This window comes from Prionailurus bengalensis, chromosome D3, assembly GCF_016509475.1.
Source record: "Prionailurus bengalensis isolate Pbe53 chromosome D3, Fcat_Pben_1.1_paternal_pri, whole genome shotgun sequence".
Classification (NCBI taxonomy): domain Eukaryota; kingdom Metazoa; phylum Chordata; class Mammalia; order Carnivora; family Felidae; genus Prionailurus; species Prionailurus bengalensis.
The window spans coordinates 68,396,818-68,416,019 of record NC_057356.1 but is presented as its reverse complement, the minus strand read 5'-3'; the positions used below and the strand labels follow the sequence as shown (position 1 = coordinate 68,416,019).

The window sequence follows — 19,202 nt, the reverse complement described above, 5'->3', positions numbered from 1 at the left end:
AAGGCTCGGAGAAGTTGAGGGGTGTGCCAAAAGTCACACGGGCAGCTAGAAGCAAATCTGGAACCAATTCTTAAACAAGTATCTACCGGGAATTTACGGCGTTGAGGAAAGATGCATGCGATATGGCCACTACCCTGCATGGCTCACACTTTATTCTCGAGAACTCAAGATTTCCAAATCCTGGCCCAGAGTCGGCTGAGTCTGGGCTGCCAGACTAGCCCCGGAGCAGATGGCACCAACCTGAAGTTCTAGTCAAAACGCCTCATGCGCCTAACTAGGTCTGGCACGCAGAGCCCCCTGAGGCCTGAGACAGACGGCATGAGACTCAGTTCTGTGGCCGCCAACAATGGCCTGTATTTGAGATCGGAGAGAACGTTCACAAGTTATACCCTTATACGGTGTGCATTCCTGATAAGCTACAACCTCCAGATCTCTTCTAGAACACGAGCTTGTGGAGGACAGGGAACGGTGCCTAGCACATGGCAGGAACTCTATAACCACGCGTTCAATGAATTGTGAGTCTGGCCAGGCCCCAGCTGCCCAGCCCGGTGGGATGGAGTAGAGTCGGAGCAGGGGGGCTTCCTGCCTGGATCCCGCGCTCTGCTGCCTGGGGCCATCCGTGCCTCAGCAAGCAAGGGCCAGGCGGCCACACGCTGCCCGGATTTGGGATTTGGAAGCATGTTCGAGTCTGCCAAGGCCCCCGCACCTGCGCAGCGCTCACCTGGGAGATGTGGGACTGGGTCTGCTCGCTCTCGCCGTCCCCCTCCGTCTTGTCGGCCAGCAGCCCCTGCACCTGGTACTCGAGCACGTAGCTGTCGATGAAACGCTCCAGCTCCTCGATTTCCTGCGAGCGGCTGCTCCCAGCCTCGGACGAGGCTGACGCGGCGGAGGAATTCTCCATCCCTCCAGCTCAGGGGCTGCGTCCGGGCTGCAGGAGACAGAACAGCGGGCTCTGTGAGACGTAGCTGGAGGCGGGGATGACGCCCCACTCGAGAACTACTCCCCGCTCCCGGAACATTCTCTCACCCATTACGGCACCTTGGCCTCCCAACATCCCTGAGAAGTCAATGGCGTGCCAGCTGGCCTTCTGTATGAAGAATATGCTGCAACTACCCTTGTACACACAGGGAAACTGAGGCCCGGAGAAGGCCGGTGACTTGCCTCACTGGCCAACACAGTAACTTGTGTGATAACTTGTGTGGTAGCTGGACCTCACCACCTGGGAAAAGGCAGAGGAGGGACCCAGCCTACCACCCAAGCCCCACTTCACAACTGGAATTAGCAGAATCTATCACAAACCAGAATGAAACAGACCATAAGCTTTGACGTCCCTGACCCAAGCATTAGGATGTAAGGGGTCCCCAGACACAAACCCTCTAGGTGGCCTGGGTCCTCCAAAAAAATGTCTCCTTCTAGGGGCACCAGGTGACTCTGTCAGTTGGGTGCCTGATTCTTGATTTTGGCTCGGGGCACGATCTCACGGTTCGTGAGTTCAAGCCCCGCGTTGGGCTGTGCACAACAGCTCGGCGCCTGCTTAGGGTTCTCTCCCTCCCTCTCTGCCCCTCCCCCACCCTCTCTAAATAAATAAATGAAAATGTCTCCTTCTAAAGAGATGTTCCCTCTGTGGACACCACACTCTCCTCTAAATTAGCTCAGGCCTCTAGGCCTTAAGTGGTAGACACAATCTCGCAGCCTTGTTAGGATGTGGCTATCAGGGCATGCCGTGCTCAGTCTATAAGGACGTGACTGGCTATTGATGGTGGAACATGAAAGGCCTGGTGGAGGTCTGGGAGGGCACGGCCTAGGCACGGACGCTGTCTGGCCACCCTCCACAGGCACGTGACTCTCTCGTTAGCCCTTGGGCCCTCTCTCTGTGGTGGCCTGGCACGATGTGGAGGGCATTCCAGGATACCTGCTGAAGTCCGCCAACATAACTGCCGTCCTTCCTGACCAGACTGATGGAACCAGCCACTGCAGCGGCCCAGACCCCCAGGGACACCCCCACTGCCCACTCCTGTCCCCCAAAGCTCCCACCGGACCCCACCCGGAAGTGGGGAGAACCAGGACCTTTCACACCTCTGTGTCCCTTCCCACCAAAGACCCTCCCCTTCCTTCCGACAGGCTCTAGGCCAGACGGGAAGGGGCTTTAAGGCTTATCTGGTGGCCCTTTCATCATCTGCAAATTGGTGCTCTCCATGGGGGAATCCGTTCAGCTGGAGGAAGTACAACCCATACGTGGTTTCATCACCAGAACTAGCAGAATGGTCTCAAACTACCACCAATAGAGCCACAAAGGAGACCCGAATAACGCACAGGACTCTGGGACCACAGGGGGTTGCATGCAGCTAGAAAGTGACTATTGATAATAAAGGCAAGGCCCTGGTATGTTTAAAGGAACACTTGAATTTCAAAACCTTGGATGACTGAGAACTTTTTTGGAACGTAGTTATTCGCCAGTTACCAAGGGTTTGTTGAGTTTTCAACTGTAATGGATCCAAGACGGGGAAAGGAATGGTCCGCTGACTTCCAGAAATGCTGCTGAGACCATGAATGTGGACTCCCCCAGTCCCCCGCCGGCCTTTTCAGAGGCGGGTGTTGGCGATGGGGAGGAAGAACTGGCCGAGGGGACACAGACATCCCTCAATGATTTCCAGGCTTGGGTTTTGGCTTTTGGCTGCTGCCTGGGGCCCAGCCTCCCGGGGACCCCAGGCCAGCTACAGAGGGACTACGCAGGGCTTGCTCTGGGCTCCTGAGCTCGGCAGCCTGCGGGGGCTCATGGGTATGTCCACCCGGCCCGGAGGGAAGAGTCCAAAGTTTCAGGCCAGGGTGCCCTCATCAGAGTGAGGCCAGGGTGGCGGTGGGTCTACAGAGAGTCTGCTCTGATTGGGAGAAGCGTGCCTAGTGGTGCAGGGCCACAGCCAGAGGTGACGGTGGGGATGTCCCATGCCCCTTCCTCCACCTGCTATCCGAGACTTATAGTGGGTTTACATCCCTCCTACCACCAACGCCCACCTTACCCCTCCTGCTCCTGTGGTTGCCCATGATCCCCTCTTAGCCCACTCCTTCTCCGGGCCATACGCCGTGTGTGGTAGGCAGAACCCTAAGAGGGTTCTGGGTGTATGCCTTCTCCCAGTTACTCAATCAAACACTAATCTAGGGACTCCTGGGAAGGAGTCCTGCAACTATAATTAAATTCCCAGTCAGCAGACCTTAAGACAGGGAGATTATTCAGGAGGGCCTCCTCCAATCACAGGAGCCCCTTCAGTCTGGGGTGGGGGGTAGAGACAGAGATTCAAAGCAGGAGAAAGACCCCATGCGTCGTTGCCGGCTTGAAGGAGGAGCACGTGCAAGGAGCCCAGGCAGCCTCCAGGGATTGAGAGCACTCCCCGGCCAATGACCAGCAAGGAGAAGGGGCACCTGGGTCCTACAACCGCAAGCAAGTAAATGGTGCCAACATCCGGTGAGCTTGGGAGCAGACTTTGTCTCCCAGCCTCCAAACGAGAACTGACCTTGGCGGACACTTTAACTCCAGTATTGTGATTTACTGAGCTGAACTTCTGACTTCTGGAACAGTGAGGTAATAAGCAGGTCTTGTTTTTTTTTGTTTTTTTTTTTTTTTAACGTTTATTTATTTTTGAGACCGAGAGAGACAGAGCATGAACGGGGGAGGGGCAGAGAGAGAGGGAGACACAGAATCTGAAACAGGCTCCAGGCTCTGAGCCGTCAGCCCAGAGCCCGACGCGGGGCTCGAACTCACGGACCGCGAGATCGTGACCTGAGCTGAAGTCGGACGCTTAACCGACTGAGCCACCCAGGCGCCCCAGCAGGTCTTGTTTTTAAGCCACTAAGTTTGGGGGTGCCTGGGTGGCTCGGTGGGTTGAGCGCCCGGCTCTTGGTTTTGGCTCAGGACATGATCTCACGGTTTCGTGAGTTCGAGCCCCGCGCTGGGCTCTGCGCTGGCAGTGCGGAGCCTTCTTGAGATTCTCTCTCTCTCTCTCTCTCTCTCTCTCTCTCTCTCTCTCAAAATAATAAACTTTAAGCCACTACGTTTGTAGCAATTGGGCACAAGGCCATAGAAAACTACATGCGATGTTCTTTCCGCCTCTCTGCTTCTGCTCACCCTGTGCCCCTCACCCAGAGGCATCTTCCCCTTCCCCCCTACTCACAAAATCTAGAAGTGTGTACATTCGCAGAATACTAGAACAGCGCCCCAGAGGCCACCTGGCGACTAGCCCAATTCCCTGCTTTCGGAGCGGGCTACTGGGCATTATACTGTGACTTCTAATGATTAGAATGGCTAATGTGTCCTGTGCCCGTATCATGTGACAGGCACTCCTTCCAGCACTTGATATGCCTTCACCCACTTGCCCCTCACAATAACCCCATGAAATCGGTATAATTACACTACTTAGAAGAGAAAACGGAGGTTCAGAGAGGTTAGGTTACTTGCTCAAGTGCGCACAGCACAGCTCCAGGTAGGCCTACACCTCCCCGCCTCTTCATCCCACCTCCTAGCAGCCTGTTCGGGCTCTCAGGACACCTCTCGCTTCTCATTCTCCGCTACCCTTCCAGAGCCCAGGGGATTCTTCAGGGGCCGTGTGAGCTTCTTACTCCCCACTGGGCCGCAGGCTCTAGAGGGCCCCGGCTCTGTGCCTAGCTCAGTGCCCGGCCCTGGGCAGATTGCCGGCCCCAGGGGACTGCAATGATAAGGCTGATGTCCAGAGAGGGCTGAAAAGGAGCTGCCTGCAGGAAAGGCTGGTGTCTAAAACCATGCCCATTATTCCTTGAAGACTTAAGATCTTATCAAGGGCCTCCTGGCACACTTTCCAGGTACAGGCGGAGGACTGGGCTTTGCAGGAGAGTTTCCAGGGGGATCAGGTGCCCGGCCCCGCCCGCAGAAGAAGCACTGGCCTGCCCTGCTGGACTCTCCCCTAGGCTCTCGCAGGCCCCTCACAGGACCACAGCACAGTCCTGTGGGGGAGCCTGGGGTCAGTGATCACTGAGGAAAGGGACAGGCATTGACACCCATTCCCAGCCTGCATTAGTCTGGTGCCCAGAGGGAAAGAGAAGACTGTACACAGGTCACTTGTCTTGGATGCCTTGTGTGTTCTCATCTCCGCTCGGTGCCTCCCCCCCAACACCAGTCAGAGTCATACAGTGAGCCTGACTGCACCTCCCCTCAGCTCCCGAGCACCTTCTGCCCAGGGCTTCTCAGACACATGCCAGCAGATGCCTGCAGGAACCCACCGGGGACCTGGAATCCTGCACCCTGGCCGTGGGAGGAGTTAACAGCTCCAGGGGCAGCCCTCCACAAACACTCCCTCCTTGGTCTCTCAGATAACAACTGAAACGTGTTCTTCATAGTCCTCAGCAGGTGCCAGTGGACTGAGCCCAGCTGCCTACGGTGGTGACCAGATCCATAGTATCCCTCTGCCCGGCCCTCCCTGCTCCTATGTCACTCTCCCCAGGGATGCCTGTTCTTGGGGTACATCCAGGAACTCTGCTTCCCCTGAGGGAACCAGGCTAACGTATCACCTGGGTTCGTTTGTACATTCCAAAATGAGTCCCAGCCAGGGAGCCAAGAGGCTCCTCTTGCAGCAGAAAGGCCCAGCACTTTACCTGTTTACCAGAGAAGAGGGCAGAGGGAGAGAGAGGGGGTGCTGTCCACATCATCTGTCTGCTCAGCTATCAGGCTGGAAGTTCAGGCAGGCACTCGCACCCCCAGGTTTTTTTTTTATGTTTTATTTATTTTTGAGAGAGAGAGAGAGAGAGAGAGAGAGAGAGACCAAGTATGAGCAGAGGAAAGGCAGAGAAAGAGGGAGACACAGAATCCGAAGCAGGCTCCAAGCTCCGAGCTGTCCGCACAGAGCCCGACGCGGAGCTCGAGCCTATGAACCACGAGATCATGACCTGAGCCGAGGTCGGACGCTCAGCTGCCTGAGCCACCCAGGTGCCCCACTCACAGCCCCAGTTTTTAAAATTGCAGTAAAATATACATAACATAAAACATACCATTGTAACCACTTTTAAATGTACAGCTCAGTTGGCATTAGGTATATCCACAGTGCTGTGTAAGTATCCTCACCATATTTCCAGAATTTTTCATCATCCCAAACAGAAACTCTGTGCCTTTTAAACACTAATTCCCATTCTCTGCCTCTCAGCCCCTAGCAACCGCTGCTCTGCCTCCTGTCTCTATGAATCTGTCTGCTCAGGGTACCTCATGTAAGTGGAATCATTCAACATTTGTTCTTTTTCTTTTCTTTTTTTTTAACTATTTATTTATTTGAGAGAGAGAGAGAGAGGGAGTGAGCAGGGGAGGGGCAGAGAGAGAGAGGGAGACAGGATCCGAAGTGGGCTCTGTACTGACAGCAGAGAGCCCGAGCGGGGCTCAAACTCACCAACCGCGAGATCATGCGCTGAGCCAAATTCGGACGCTTAACCGACTGAGCCACCCGGTCGCCCCCTGCTTTTTTAATTTTTTAAATTTTCTTTTGGTGTATTTCATTTAGGATAATGTTTTCAAGATCCATTCATGTTGTAGCACGTGTCAGAATTTCACATCTTTTTATGGCTGAATAACACGTTGTGTTACAATGATACGTTGCCCGTAGAGACCACATTTTGTTTATCCATCACCCACCCATGGACATTTTGTTTCCACCTTTGGCTAGTGTGAGTAGGGCTGCTATGCACCGGGGTATAAAATATCTGAGTCCCTGTTTTCAATTCTTTGGGGTACACCCCTATAAGGTCTGCCCCACTTTTAAGGTAAAAAGAATGGGGAGACACAGAGTGAACTCACAGGCTAGTGGGAAGCCAGAGAAATACAGGGATGCTTTCTCAAGGGCTTGTCCTCCTCTTGTCCTGCCTGCGTTTGGTGGTGGTGGTGGGGGTCTCCTCCATTCACAGCAAAATCAGGATGGGAAACTGCCCACACAGCCGGGCTAAGCTGAGCGAGCCAGCAAGAGGAGCTTATGTTTTAATGATCCCCAGGGAAAGTGACGGCGGGAAGGGACCAGAGGAAGAAGAAAGGAGAGGGTGGAAGAGGAGAGATACCTCCAGCGGCAGTGGTCCAGAACGCACAGCCTGCCGAGGCCAATGCAGCCAGCCAGCCACGTCGCCCCGCCCCGCCCCCACTGCCAGGTGATGGATGCGGAAGAACAAAAAGGCAGGCAGCAGGAGAGAGAAAAGCGCTGAGGCTGCGTTTTGCTCTAAAGGGCAGGCAGCCCAGAGCCTGCAGGCAGGAGGGGTGGGCCCGGTGGGCACAGCTTGAGCAGGGGTGCAGCGGGCCGAGCCTGCACAAGGACAGGAGGGGTGGGGGGCTCCTTCGCCTGCACTTCCCAGATGGGACTTCTGCCCACCCACAGCTGTCTGGTGAAAGGGGAGACCCATGTTCTCCTGGGGTTGATAAGGGACCTCATCCCAGCGCTGGGGGCCCAGGCAGACCCACCCCCGCGGCAGCCTTCTAGGCTTACAGGTGAGCCTGGCTATTTTTAAGGCCAGAAACAAGGACGCTCATGTTCTTTGATGAAAAGGCAGCCACCCCTCTCCCAACCTGTGTCCCTCCACCCAGACCCAGGCGAAAATATCTTCCCCTGGCTGTCCTCTGCCCAGAGCAGTGCGGCTGGCTTCCTTCGGAAATGAGCACTCATCGAGGTGCTTCTGCGGACAGGGCTCTCGGCTCTCGGCTGGAGATCTCTCTCTCCCAACCCTCTGGCCGGGCCTGCCTGTGAGCCTGTGAGAGCTCGCGGTGCTACAGTCAGGGGCTAGAGATCTGAAGGCAAACCGCGGCCTGACATCACCGGGCGCCCCGTGAGCCCAGAGACAAGAAGCTGGAACCGTCCCAGCCGGCTCAGCGTGCCTTTGTGCTTGCCCAGTGACAAATGGCATTAGTAGCTGTAAATTTAGCCAATCCCTTTAAGAACAGCCAGGCATTAGAAGCATTACCTCCTCCTCCAAAGCCCAGGACGACTGGGTGACCTGCGAACCAGAGGAGACGATTCTCTCCTCTGCCACCAGCCCTTCTCTAGGGCATCCATCATTCCACACCCCAAAAGGAGGCGGCACTGCACCCCTCACCCTTCATCAGACCCTTTTCCTCAGGCCCTCGGCACTCAACTCACCCTGGGTCCCTTTCTGGGAGCTCACAGCCTGGGAAGGGCTCGATTTCTGCTTTCCTGATTTGTTTGTGTTTTCCTGGTGCGGCTCTGGGGGCTTTTGGCTGCTGCGAGGGGCCTAGCCTCTTGGACCCGAGGCCAGCTGCAGGGTAGCCGTGCGGTGCTGTGGGGGGCCTGCTCCGGGCTCCTGAGCTCATGGGTCCGTCCACCCATCCCTGGTCCGCAGACAGAGGTAGGCGCGTGTGAGCTGTGGGCGGGCAGGGGGGTCCAGCACGGCACTGCCACTCACCTCGCATGGAATGAGGCCACCACTGTCTCCACCCCGCTTTTGCCATGGCCAAGGTGCCCCACAGCCTCCCTCCCTCAAGGCCCCCCTCCTGCAGTAGTAGCTTCCTGGTGACACAAGGCCCACCCCCTCTTCCCTTCTTAGTTCCCCTCTGTGCTGGTAACTGAGACCTTCACCGGAGCCTGCAAGGACAGCTCTCTCCTCTGCGGGCTGTCGGGCAGCCCCCAGGGCCGAGCCAGGCCACAGCCGCCAGCGGAGACTGGGGGAGGAGAGAGGCCACTGCTTAGGGACACAGGACGCCCACGGCTCTCCCAAGGAAGCCGTGGGAACCCCCTTCCTAACTCCTGCTGCCAGCCCACGCTCCACCTCCTGCCTCCTGCGTAAACAAGCCTCGGAGAGAAGGCTTTTCCCGGGCCACCTGCTGCTCTCTCACTCTGCCACTCCAGGCAGTGCTGGCTCTGGGGACTCTGGGCCACACTGGTGTTTGCCAAAAAAAAAAAAAAAAAAGCAGGGGGATTCGGGGACACCTCCGCATACAGGAGCCTCAGGTCCCCAACCACCGGAAGTAGGAAAGTTCACATACACTCAGAGCTGAAGGCGACCTCAGAAATCAGCAACACTGACTGTCAGCATGGGGGATACCTAGTACCCTCTGCATGTCCAGCAGCGGAGTCCCCAGTATAACCTTCGTCGTTGAAACATCAGACAGGGTGTTAGCTAGCATACTGTTCTCCAAACTGCGGGTCTCAGCCGTTTGCTGGGCTGTAAAATACACCCATGATTTCAGCATTTAAACATATGTAACTCAATTGAAAGTATCAGTGAGTGACATTCATCATAAGCGTAAGTGTCGTTCTGTGGAATTTGTGCCTTACCTATCCACGGAAAATGTATTTCTTCCGCAAGGCGTGGCCAAGAGTTTAAAGTAAAGTGGCAAGGGGCAGTGGGCTTTCCAGACTTCAATGAGATCCTGAATCACAGGTGGAGCCTGGGATTCTGCATTTCTTTTTTATTTCTTTTTTATTTTTTTAATGTTTATTTATTTTTGAGTGAGAGAGAGAGAGAGAGAGAGAGAGCAAGCAGGGGAGGGGCAGATAGGGAGGGAGACACAGAATCTGAAGCAGGCTCCAGGCTCTGAGCTGTCAGCACAGAGCCTGACACGGGGCTCGAACCCACGAACTGTGAGATCGTGACCTGAGCCGAAGTCGGACACTTAACTGACTGAGCCACCCGGGCGCCCCAGCGATTCTGCATTTCTAACTGGCACTGAACCCCAACCTGCTGGTGGCACTGACACCCTACTCGCTCCTGGCACTGAGAGCCCCACCTGTTCCAGGCACTGCCCCCCACCTGCTCCAGCATTTACCCCCACATGTTCCCTCAGTGCTAAGCGCAGGCTACCTCTTGACACCCCCTCCCCTCCCCTCTGCTGTTACCCAACTCTTGTCCTGCTCTTGGATTTTGTATGGGCTTTAATCTTGTCTTGACAAGACTGTATGATCCTCAAGGCCCGCTCCAGCCTATACCTGTCACACCCCAAGGCCAGGACGGCAGACCGGTCTGCGGGTCCTCCAGCCCTTCGTGCTGGTGCATCCAGCTCATTCCTTCCCTGAGAGCAGGCCTCCTCGGCTCTCCCGCCCACCGCTGCTGGCCCAGGCTCTCCTCCGGCCCCTCCCAGCCTTTAGAACATTAAAGCCAAGGGTATTGGGGGTGGCCCTGTCCAATCCCCCCTTCTGCCAGCCACCAAGGCTACCTGGTCCTAGAACAGGACTCCAATCTCTTCCCACCACATTCAAGTGCCTCCTAAAGCCATTTCACTCCAAATAACAGGAACTAGAGGGCAGTTAGGAAGCCACCTGATTCCTGCCAAATCCCTGGTGGTAGGAAGTCAGGCGACTTCCTCACTGCCCCTGATCCTCAGGCAGGGTAATATAATGGTTATAACTTCAGTGCTGGTGAAACTACTTCCTAGCTCTGGGACCTTGGGGCAGCCTGCTTCCTCGTCCTCAGTCTAGAGGACAAAAGCACCATCTCAAAAAGCATTGTGAGGATTACATGGGAACTCAAGAGAAAGTGTTCGACACAGCCACGCATACAGCAGGCACTCAATTACTGCTTGCGATTACCATTTGACATCACAACGCGCCCCCCCCCCCCCCCGCCCAGCTATGCCCCACTCTGTCTTCTGCAAACTCTCCCCCTCTGCCTCTCCAAACTGAACCCTCTCTTGGGACCTGGCTCCAGATATACCTCCTCTATGAAGCCCTCCTTGGTCACTCCGACTATCATTGGTCCTGCTGCTTCTGAACTCCAGTTCTCCATAGACCCCACCACTCCCTAATGTCTCCCCTACTCTGAACTGCCTGTGTCTTGCTTGGGCCTCAGTGTGGCCCTCCCCACACTGGGTACTCCAGGTTCCTGGGTTTCCCTCAGCTCTGCCAACCTGCATGGACTGCCTGAGACCCATTCTTCCTCCTCCATGGGCCCTGGGGGTAGACAGGGTGGGCCTCACCACCGACCTTCAAAAACTTCAGGGTTGATGGACAAAGAGTGAAAACGAAGTCAGAGCATGCCAGGAAGGGAGAGCAACAGCGTCCCGCTCTGAACCCAGTAATGCACCCATGAGAGCACCCGGGATTAAGGCCAGGAAGTTCTTCCAAGTCTGGCGGCCCCGGCACCCCATGCCCTGCTTCTCAAGTGACAGGCTCTCCAGTATCTCTCTCGGGGTAGCCAGGGTCCCTAGTCAGCTCGCTCCCTCCTGGCAACCGCTTCCTGAACCAGAGGCCAGCTGGAGCAGGGGCGACACCGTGCTGTTTCTGAGAGCCTGGTGGAACGGGAGGCCTGGAACAGGGTCCACAGAGCCTGGCTTGTGGACGTGCCCCAGAGCTGGGAAGGCCGAGCTGGCTCACTGTGAGAACAGCATCCCTTCCCCTCTGCTGTCCTCATCTCCAGGGACAGCTCGAGTCCGCCTCCCAGATGCCGCGCTGACCAGCCAGCTCACAGTGACCCTGTCCCTTAGAACGCCTGCAGCGGCCACCCACTGGGTCTTCAGCCCCTGCCCTGCCCCTGTCCCTGCCCCCTTAGATGACTAACTCCTTCTGCGAGGAAGCACAGCCACAAGGCAGAGACTGCAAATGTCCATTTGGGCCACGTCTGGACCACGGGTATTTTATTTGGCCTGTTCGGTATTTTTAAGATACCTGAGCCACCACTTATAAATCAAAAGATTTCATGTAAAATTCCACATTTCTGATTTTCTTGAACAATTAGGAAACCTAGCAACGCTAACCCACCTTTCTAGGTTGCAACCATCGGCTAGAGCCAAGCAGGGCTGACCCCTTTGGACAGAGCATGCAATCTCCAGTCTTCCACAGATGCCCCCTCTCCCTAAGGTCTCCCCACTGCCCACAACCACACTCTCATGTGGCTCCGCTCACTCCCACATGTCGCCTGCCTGGCCCTTACAGGCATCCGAGCTCGAGACCCCCCAGCAAGGAAGTAACTGCAGGTGGTCTGTGACTACAAAACTGAGGAGTGTCCCTAAGAACTTGCAGGTCAGGCTCAAGGATTGTACCCTGGGAGTTACAACGTGAAATCAACACACGGCAGTCCGAACCAAAAATATGCAAAGTCATCACAGAAAGGGAGGGAAAAATATGGCTCCAGACCAGTAGGACTCAACCATAACCTGGCCGAAGATCACCACAGAGCCATTGCAGGGAGGCTGTGTCACTCTGAAGGTCCTGGGGGGTGCACTGGAAGCAAAGAAAATAGCCAATCACAGAAGGCAGTGCACCCCCAAACTCTGTCCAGGGAATGGGGACCCCCCTCCTGGGTGTCTTGAAGGAAGGCCAAAGTAAATGCAGGGTTATCCCACTGCTCCCCTTAATACCCCCCCCCCACCACAGTCCAGCTTGGCCCTGATGTGGCTTCCTCCTTCCTCAGCTCAACTATGAGCTCTCAGAGGCCGAGAACGTGTCTGCTCTTTCCCTTGCCCCCTGGAGCCAGACCTGAGCGCACTGTCAACGTTCAGTTGACCACAGAGTGTTTGATGATGCATTCCCACAAATGAGAGAACGGTTAGCAGGTAACTGATGCTCTGTCCCCTTGGTATAAGCAGACAGGCAGCCGCCAGCTGCTGAGGGGCACAGAGACGAGTAGCACACAAACAGCGGAACCAGCAGAAAGAGCTGGTCTGGGCACAGGCCCCTCTTTGGCTGAGTAGCCTGCATGTATCACACACGATGCCTGAGGCCTGCTGGACAGCAACCACGGCAATCTTGAACTTGATCCAACGCCCCGGGCTCCTATGGTTCTCTCCGAATTCTCCATGAACCACAGGGAGATGAAAAAACAAACCAAACCAAAACAAAGCAAAACAAAACAAAACAAAACAAAACAAAACCAAAAAAACCCTGCACAGCAAGAGCCCAGGAGTGTAAAACCCATAGAAACAGAAGGCCAGACCCTCGTTCCAGGTCGTCTCCAGGTCCAGAGACCGCACAGCCATGGCTATTTCTGCCTTTGCTTGGAGAACCCCGGGGAGGGCTATCCTGCTCAGGACTTTGCCTGAAGCCGGAAAGAAAACCATCAACACTGTATTCCCCACAGACCGCTGTTTTCCAAAGTGTTTTCCTCTGATACCATACTTATTTCTCAAAGAAAATTCTAAATGGCTCCCCCGATAGATAAAAGACAGTAATAACAGACACTTACTGAGCATTTTACTATGTGCCAAGCCCTGCGCTAAGGCTTAAGGTAATCCTACAACGCAGGCACCGTTTTTGTCCCCGTTGTACAAACTGGGAAACTGAGGCAGAGAGGAATGGCCCAAGGCCACCTGGCTAGGCAGAGGCTGAGTCAAGATTTGACCCCAGAGTGGCTCTGAGATATGGCTGCTCTGATGAAATAGCAGGGAGATGCCCAGGGCCCCACTCACTCAACATTCCTATTCCTTGCCCAACATGTCCCCCAAAGTGCCACACTTGTGGTCGTTCCTGAAGTGGGCCCTGGAACCAGCTCCAGATCATGGCTTTATGCCTTTGCAGGGGACCAGGGGGAGCTGCCATCAGATGTGAACTACCTAGGTGGTCAGAAGCTATCGGGAGAGGCCTAGAAGGGGTTCTGGCTTCATGCCCCTAGGGTCTGAGCAGCCTACTCCCATCTCTCAATAACCCCATTGCCTCTCAATAACCCCGGGCGTGAGTAAGGCAGGGCCTGTGTTCCCACGTCTCTTTGACAGATGGGGACCTCGGAGCAACGTGCCTCTGGCCTAGTGACAGTCCTGACTCCAGCCCTCAGTGTTCCCCTAGGACCAGCACCATTGCAGAGTCCCTGTCCTTGTAACACAAGCCAATGAATCCCTGAAGGCACCCACCATGTCCTGCCGTGATGAGATGAAGGTCCGAGGGATGAAGTGGAAAATGGACAGGATAGAAAATCTAAAGGTCCTACGTGCTGCCAAGACTTCTGGAGATAGGTCGTGGGAAAGCTACACGCTGCAGACCACAAACATTTGCTGGCTATTTTCACCTGGGAGAACACAGCGCCCCGATGACAGAGGTCTGTGGCAACGGGTGGCTGAGCCAGGGAGGAGAGCACTTGGCCAAGGCCATGTTGAGGACTCAGGTATTGGTAGTTCTCCTGAGGTTGATTTCCCCAAAGGTTTCTCCCTGAGACCTTGTGGGGGTCAAGTATCCGGGGAAATAGGCAGCCAGAAAAATCTGAGCTTCAGATCACTTTGGCTGGGAATCCACTAAGGTACGAGTTCCTGAGGACAGGGATCACTTTGTCTTTCCCATCATTCTATTTCCAAGGCCTGGCCCAAAGTGGGATTCCATAGAAGATGGGGAGAAGGACCCTGGGCTGCCCTCAGGAGGCCTGTGGAATTGCCCACCCTGGACACCTGTGCCTTGGAGCTCTCTCCCCTGGGCTAGGCTGGGGTAGCTGCCATAGAATCTCCCAGATGTAGCCAGATGCCTTGCAGAGAGCCCGCCTGGTGGCAGAGCCTGGGTGGCTGTTCTCAGTAGCCCGTCACAGTGCTCGGGCTCTACTTCCCATCATCCTTGCAGTTAATTTCACCCACTAGAGCACCGGTGAGCAGCAGATAACCTCTTTACATGCAGGCAGCAGGAGCAGTCTGTAGCCAGTTACAACCGCAGGGAGCAGCCCGAGTAGTTAACTGGCAGATAATTAACTGAGAAATTCCCCACAGCCCACTGCACACTCCTCTGAGACAGAAGGAGAATAGTCAGAAAGGGGCCTCCCACTGTCTCGACAGTCACTGGGTTTCACCCCAGAATCCTAGGAGCTTAGAAGCAGAAAAGACCTTACAAATCATGGAGCCAAGTGCTGGCGAGGATGTGGAAAAAGCAGAATCTTCATGCACTGATGGTGGGAATTGAAAACAGTGCTGCTGCTTTGGAAAAGGGTCTGGCAGTTCCTCAAATGATTCAGCGTTTTAGGTATAGGCACAAAGGAAATGAAAATAGACGTCCACATAAAAACTTGTGTGTGAATGTTTTGGGGAGCACTGTTAATAACAGCCAGAATTTGGAAACTACATACGCGTTCACCAAATGATGACGCATCAACAAAACGTGATTTCCAACTCTCCGTCTCTGTCTCTCCATGCGGCGGACTGTTATTTGGCCGTAAAAAGGAATGAAATGCTGATATGTCCGAAAACATGAACGAACCTTAAAAACATTGTGCTACGTGAAAATCACAAAAGAGCATATGGCGTATGATTCCATTAATGGGAAATGTCCAGAATATGGGACAGAATAAAGAGACAAAAATTTCACTGGTGGTTGCTTAGGGCTGCGGGGGACAGTGGGATAGGTGAGAAATAGGTTTGTTTGTTTGTTTGTTTCTGAGGCGCTGTAGGTATTCTAAAATTTTCGTTGCCCATATCTGTGATTATATTGAAAACCACTTTAATTATACAGTGCAAAGTAGGTGAACTGTATGGTGTATGAATTATATCTCAACAAAGCTCTTTAAAAATGTAGTGTATCTATACAAGCTGGCCCCAGGATAATTGCCTTCGGTTGGATCTCTGGCTGATTAGCTTGGAGATCTCTCCAGAGAAAACTATAACTATGAGAATCAACTCAGACTATAAATGAATCAACAAAACCCTGAAAAACAGAGTCTAAGTTCCTACTGAATCCGGGAGATATGTCTATAGCTTCCGCAGAAAGGATTCTACTGCCTCCCCAAAGATGGAAATCCATCTCTGGGTGTGGCTCCATCCATCCATGTATCATCCATTCATCCACCCATCCATCCTTACATCCATCCATCCATCTACCCATCTACCCATCTACCCATTTATCATCCATCCATCCACCCATCCATCCACCCACCCATCCATCCATCCACCCATCCATCCATCCATCCATCCATCCATCCATCCATCTGTCCATCCATCCATCCATCCATCCATCCATCCATCCATACATGCATCCATCCATCCACCCATCCATCCATCCACACATCCATCCATCCACCCATCCATCCATCCATCCATCCGTCCATCCATCCATCTGTCCATCCATACATGCATCCATCCATCCATCCATCCATCCATCCATCCATCCATCTGTCCATCCATCCATGCATGCATCCATCCATTCATTTATTTCAAAAGCACCTAGTCAAGCTTCGTGTTAGGTGCTAGCGATACAACAGGAAAGGTAGGAAAGTAATCAGGCAATTGACATTATTTCTGTGGGTCCCAGAGGAGCAGTACCAACACTCAAAGCAAATACTGAAAATGTTATTAGCTTGCTCTAGTTGACAAAAAAAAAAAAAGCAAATATAACTACTACTTACTCAACCAAGGAGAAACCTTATAAAGCAAAGTCATCAATTGTGAGACCCACCATTACTTCATGAGCCACAAAGAAAAGGGCTGCCAATTAAACTATGACATAATGTCTTAATGACGGTCATACGAGCCCCATGTGGCTTTGAGATCATTTCCTCTCTACTGAGGCATTTGGAAATTTCTCCTACTTTTGGTGGCATTGCTTCGCCTGTATAAGAATGCCAATTCTTGTTGTCTTATAAGAAAGTAAGAGACTGCAATTCTTTCCCCAACAATGAACATTTGCTTTTCTAAAACAAATCAATGCCCTACTGCTGTTTCTGCGCCCTTCTGCACACACAGTAACCTTTGGTGTCATTAAGTAATCATGGTAAGATCTTTCTGAAGACAATTTTGAATGACAATTACACTTAACATGCGGAGAGCCAACAGTGTACCTAATTCAACTGAGGTCATGACAGTCTGAACAGCATGACCACATTCACACCCGCTCGGGCAATGACAGCTGTCATCCCTGCCATGTGGCTGATGGCCAATGGTAGAAAGATGCACTGTGATTTCAGATATTAACACATGAAAAAAACCAACAACAACAACAACAAAAAAACCAAAAACAAACCCATGCTTCCTAGAAGCAATAAAATGGGCAAACCAATCCCTTATATTACAGGTGAGGAAACACAAGCATGGGGCTGTGACAGGACACATCCCAAATCAGAAAACAAGGACTGAAATACTTGTTAGCTGAGATTTGCACCCCTGTGTTATTTTCTACTCCCTCAGGCTACCTCCAAGAGACCGCCATCTTGAAGCTTCTCTTACATTTTCTTGCTAAAAACAAAAACAAAAACAAAACAAAAAAAACCCAAAAACAGTCTCTTAGAGCATACGTGACAGTAAGATTAATATATCCGTATCTACAGTCTTCGTCCTACAAGCCCTGTGAAGACAGGTAATGAGAAACCCTGTTCCAGTGGCATCTAAGGGACCAGTGGGCAGACTTCAAGCAGTATGACAAAGCTGTAATCATCAGGACAGTGTGGCACTGGCACATGAGCAGACACTCAGATCAATGGAACAGAATAGAGAACCCAGAAATGGACCCACAAACATATAGCTAACTAATCTTTGACAAAGCAGAAAAGAATATCCAATGGAATAAAGACAGTCTCTTCAGCAAGGGGTGCTGGGAAAAATGGACAGAGACACGCAGAACAATGAACCTGGGCCACTTTCTTACACCATACACAAAAATAAACTCAAAATGGATGAAAGACCTAAATCTAAGATAGGAAGCCATCAAAATCCTCGAGGAGAAAACAGGTAAAAACCTCTTTGATCTTGGCCGCAGCAACTTCTTACTCAACGTGTCTCCAGAGGCAAGGGAAATAAAAGCAAAAATGAACTATTGGGACCTCATCAAAAAATGAAAAGCTTCTGCACGGCAAAGGAAACAGTCAGCAAAACTAACAGGCAACCGACAGAATGGGAGAAGATATTTGCAAACGACATATCAGATAAAGGGTTAGTATCCAAAATCTATAAAGAACTTACCAAACTCAACACCCAAAAAACAAATAATCCAGTGAAGAAATGGGCAAAAGACATGAATAGACACTTCTCCAAAGAAGACATCCAGACGGCCAACCGACACATGAAAAAATGCTCAACGTCACCCATCGTCCGGATAATACAAATCAAAACCACAATGAGATACCACCTCACACCTGTCAGAATGGCTAACATGAACAACTCAGGCAACAGATGTTGGCGAGGATGCAGAGAAAGAGGAACGTTTTGCACTGCTGGTGGGAATGCAAACTGGTGCAGCCACTCTGGAAAACAGTCTGGAGGTTCCTCAAAAAATTAAAAACGGAACTATCCTATGACCCAGCAACTGCACTACTAGGTATTTATCCAAGGGATACAGATGTGCTGTTTCCAAAGGGCACAGGCACCCCCAACACTTGTTGATAGTAGCACTATCAACAATAGCCTAAGTATGGAAAGAGCCCCAAATGTCTATTGATGGATGAATAGATAAAGAAGATGTGGTATATATATACAATGGAGTACTACTCGGCCATCAAAAAAGAATGAAATCTTGCCATTTGCAACTACACGGATGGAACTAGAGGGTATTATGCTAAGCGAAGTTAGTCAGAGAAAGACAAATATCATATGACTTCACTTATATGAGGACTTCAAGCCAAAAAACAGATGAACATAAGGGAAGGAAATAAAAAATAATAAAAAAAACAGGGAGGGGGACAAAAACATAAGAGACTCTTAAATATGGAGAACAAACAGAGGGTTACTAGAGGGGTTGTGGGAGGGGGGATGGGTTAAATGGGGAAGGGGCAGTAAGGAATCTACCGAAATCATTGTTGCACTATATGCTAACTAACGTGCATGTAAATTTAAAAAATAAACTAAGTAAAAATTAAAAAATATATATAAATTGGTAAAAAAAAAAATTTTTTTTTCTTTCCCTGTAGCTGAATAAAGAGCGGGTATATAGCCTTCAAGGTGAGGGTAGATCCCGTTAAAATGAACGGAGATACACTTCCCCGAATGCAAGGTCAAAGCCTAAAGGCCAAACCAGAAACAGGCCTGCCCAACAAACATGAACACAGAGGCCTGTGGCAACACCCTGTCTGTGTGGCTGACCAGGCGAGGACACATCTCCGATTTCAGCGAGGAGCACGTCTTGCCAGGGAGACACCAGTGTGACATGTAACTAATATGACACAAGCCACCCTGGGATGGATGGGACAAGTAACCACTGAGCACTGGTCAGGGATATCAGGGGTGGGGGGCGGGGGGAGAAGGAAAGAACTGGTTAGGTCCAGCCCTACCCAAGGGAGGAAAACAAAAGCACCCAACATTATGGTTTGATTTGTAGTGACAAGCCAGGAATGGAGCTGGGGACATCGAGCTACCGCAGCACAAAAGAAATATC

The 19,202-nt window shown here is 52.2% G+C and overlaps 1 protein-coding gene across 8 annotated transcripts in view; it reads right to left on the bottom strand.

Annotated features, from left to right (window-relative positions):
• The window catches only part of CTIF (cap binding complex dependent translation initiation factor), a 296,988-nt gene that overhangs the window by 220,099 nt on the left and 57,687 nt on the right, over positions 1-19,202 (bottom strand). For all 8 annotated transcript variants that reach the window (XM_043558766.1, XM_043558768.1, XM_043558769.1 and 5 more), the window contains exon 2: positions 722-928. In XM_043558766.1, coding sequence (XP_043414701.1) covers positions 722-901 — 180 coding nt within the window. In that variant the 5' untranslated portion in view covers positions 902-928. The remainder of the gene's footprint in view (positions 1-721; positions 929-19,202) is intronic.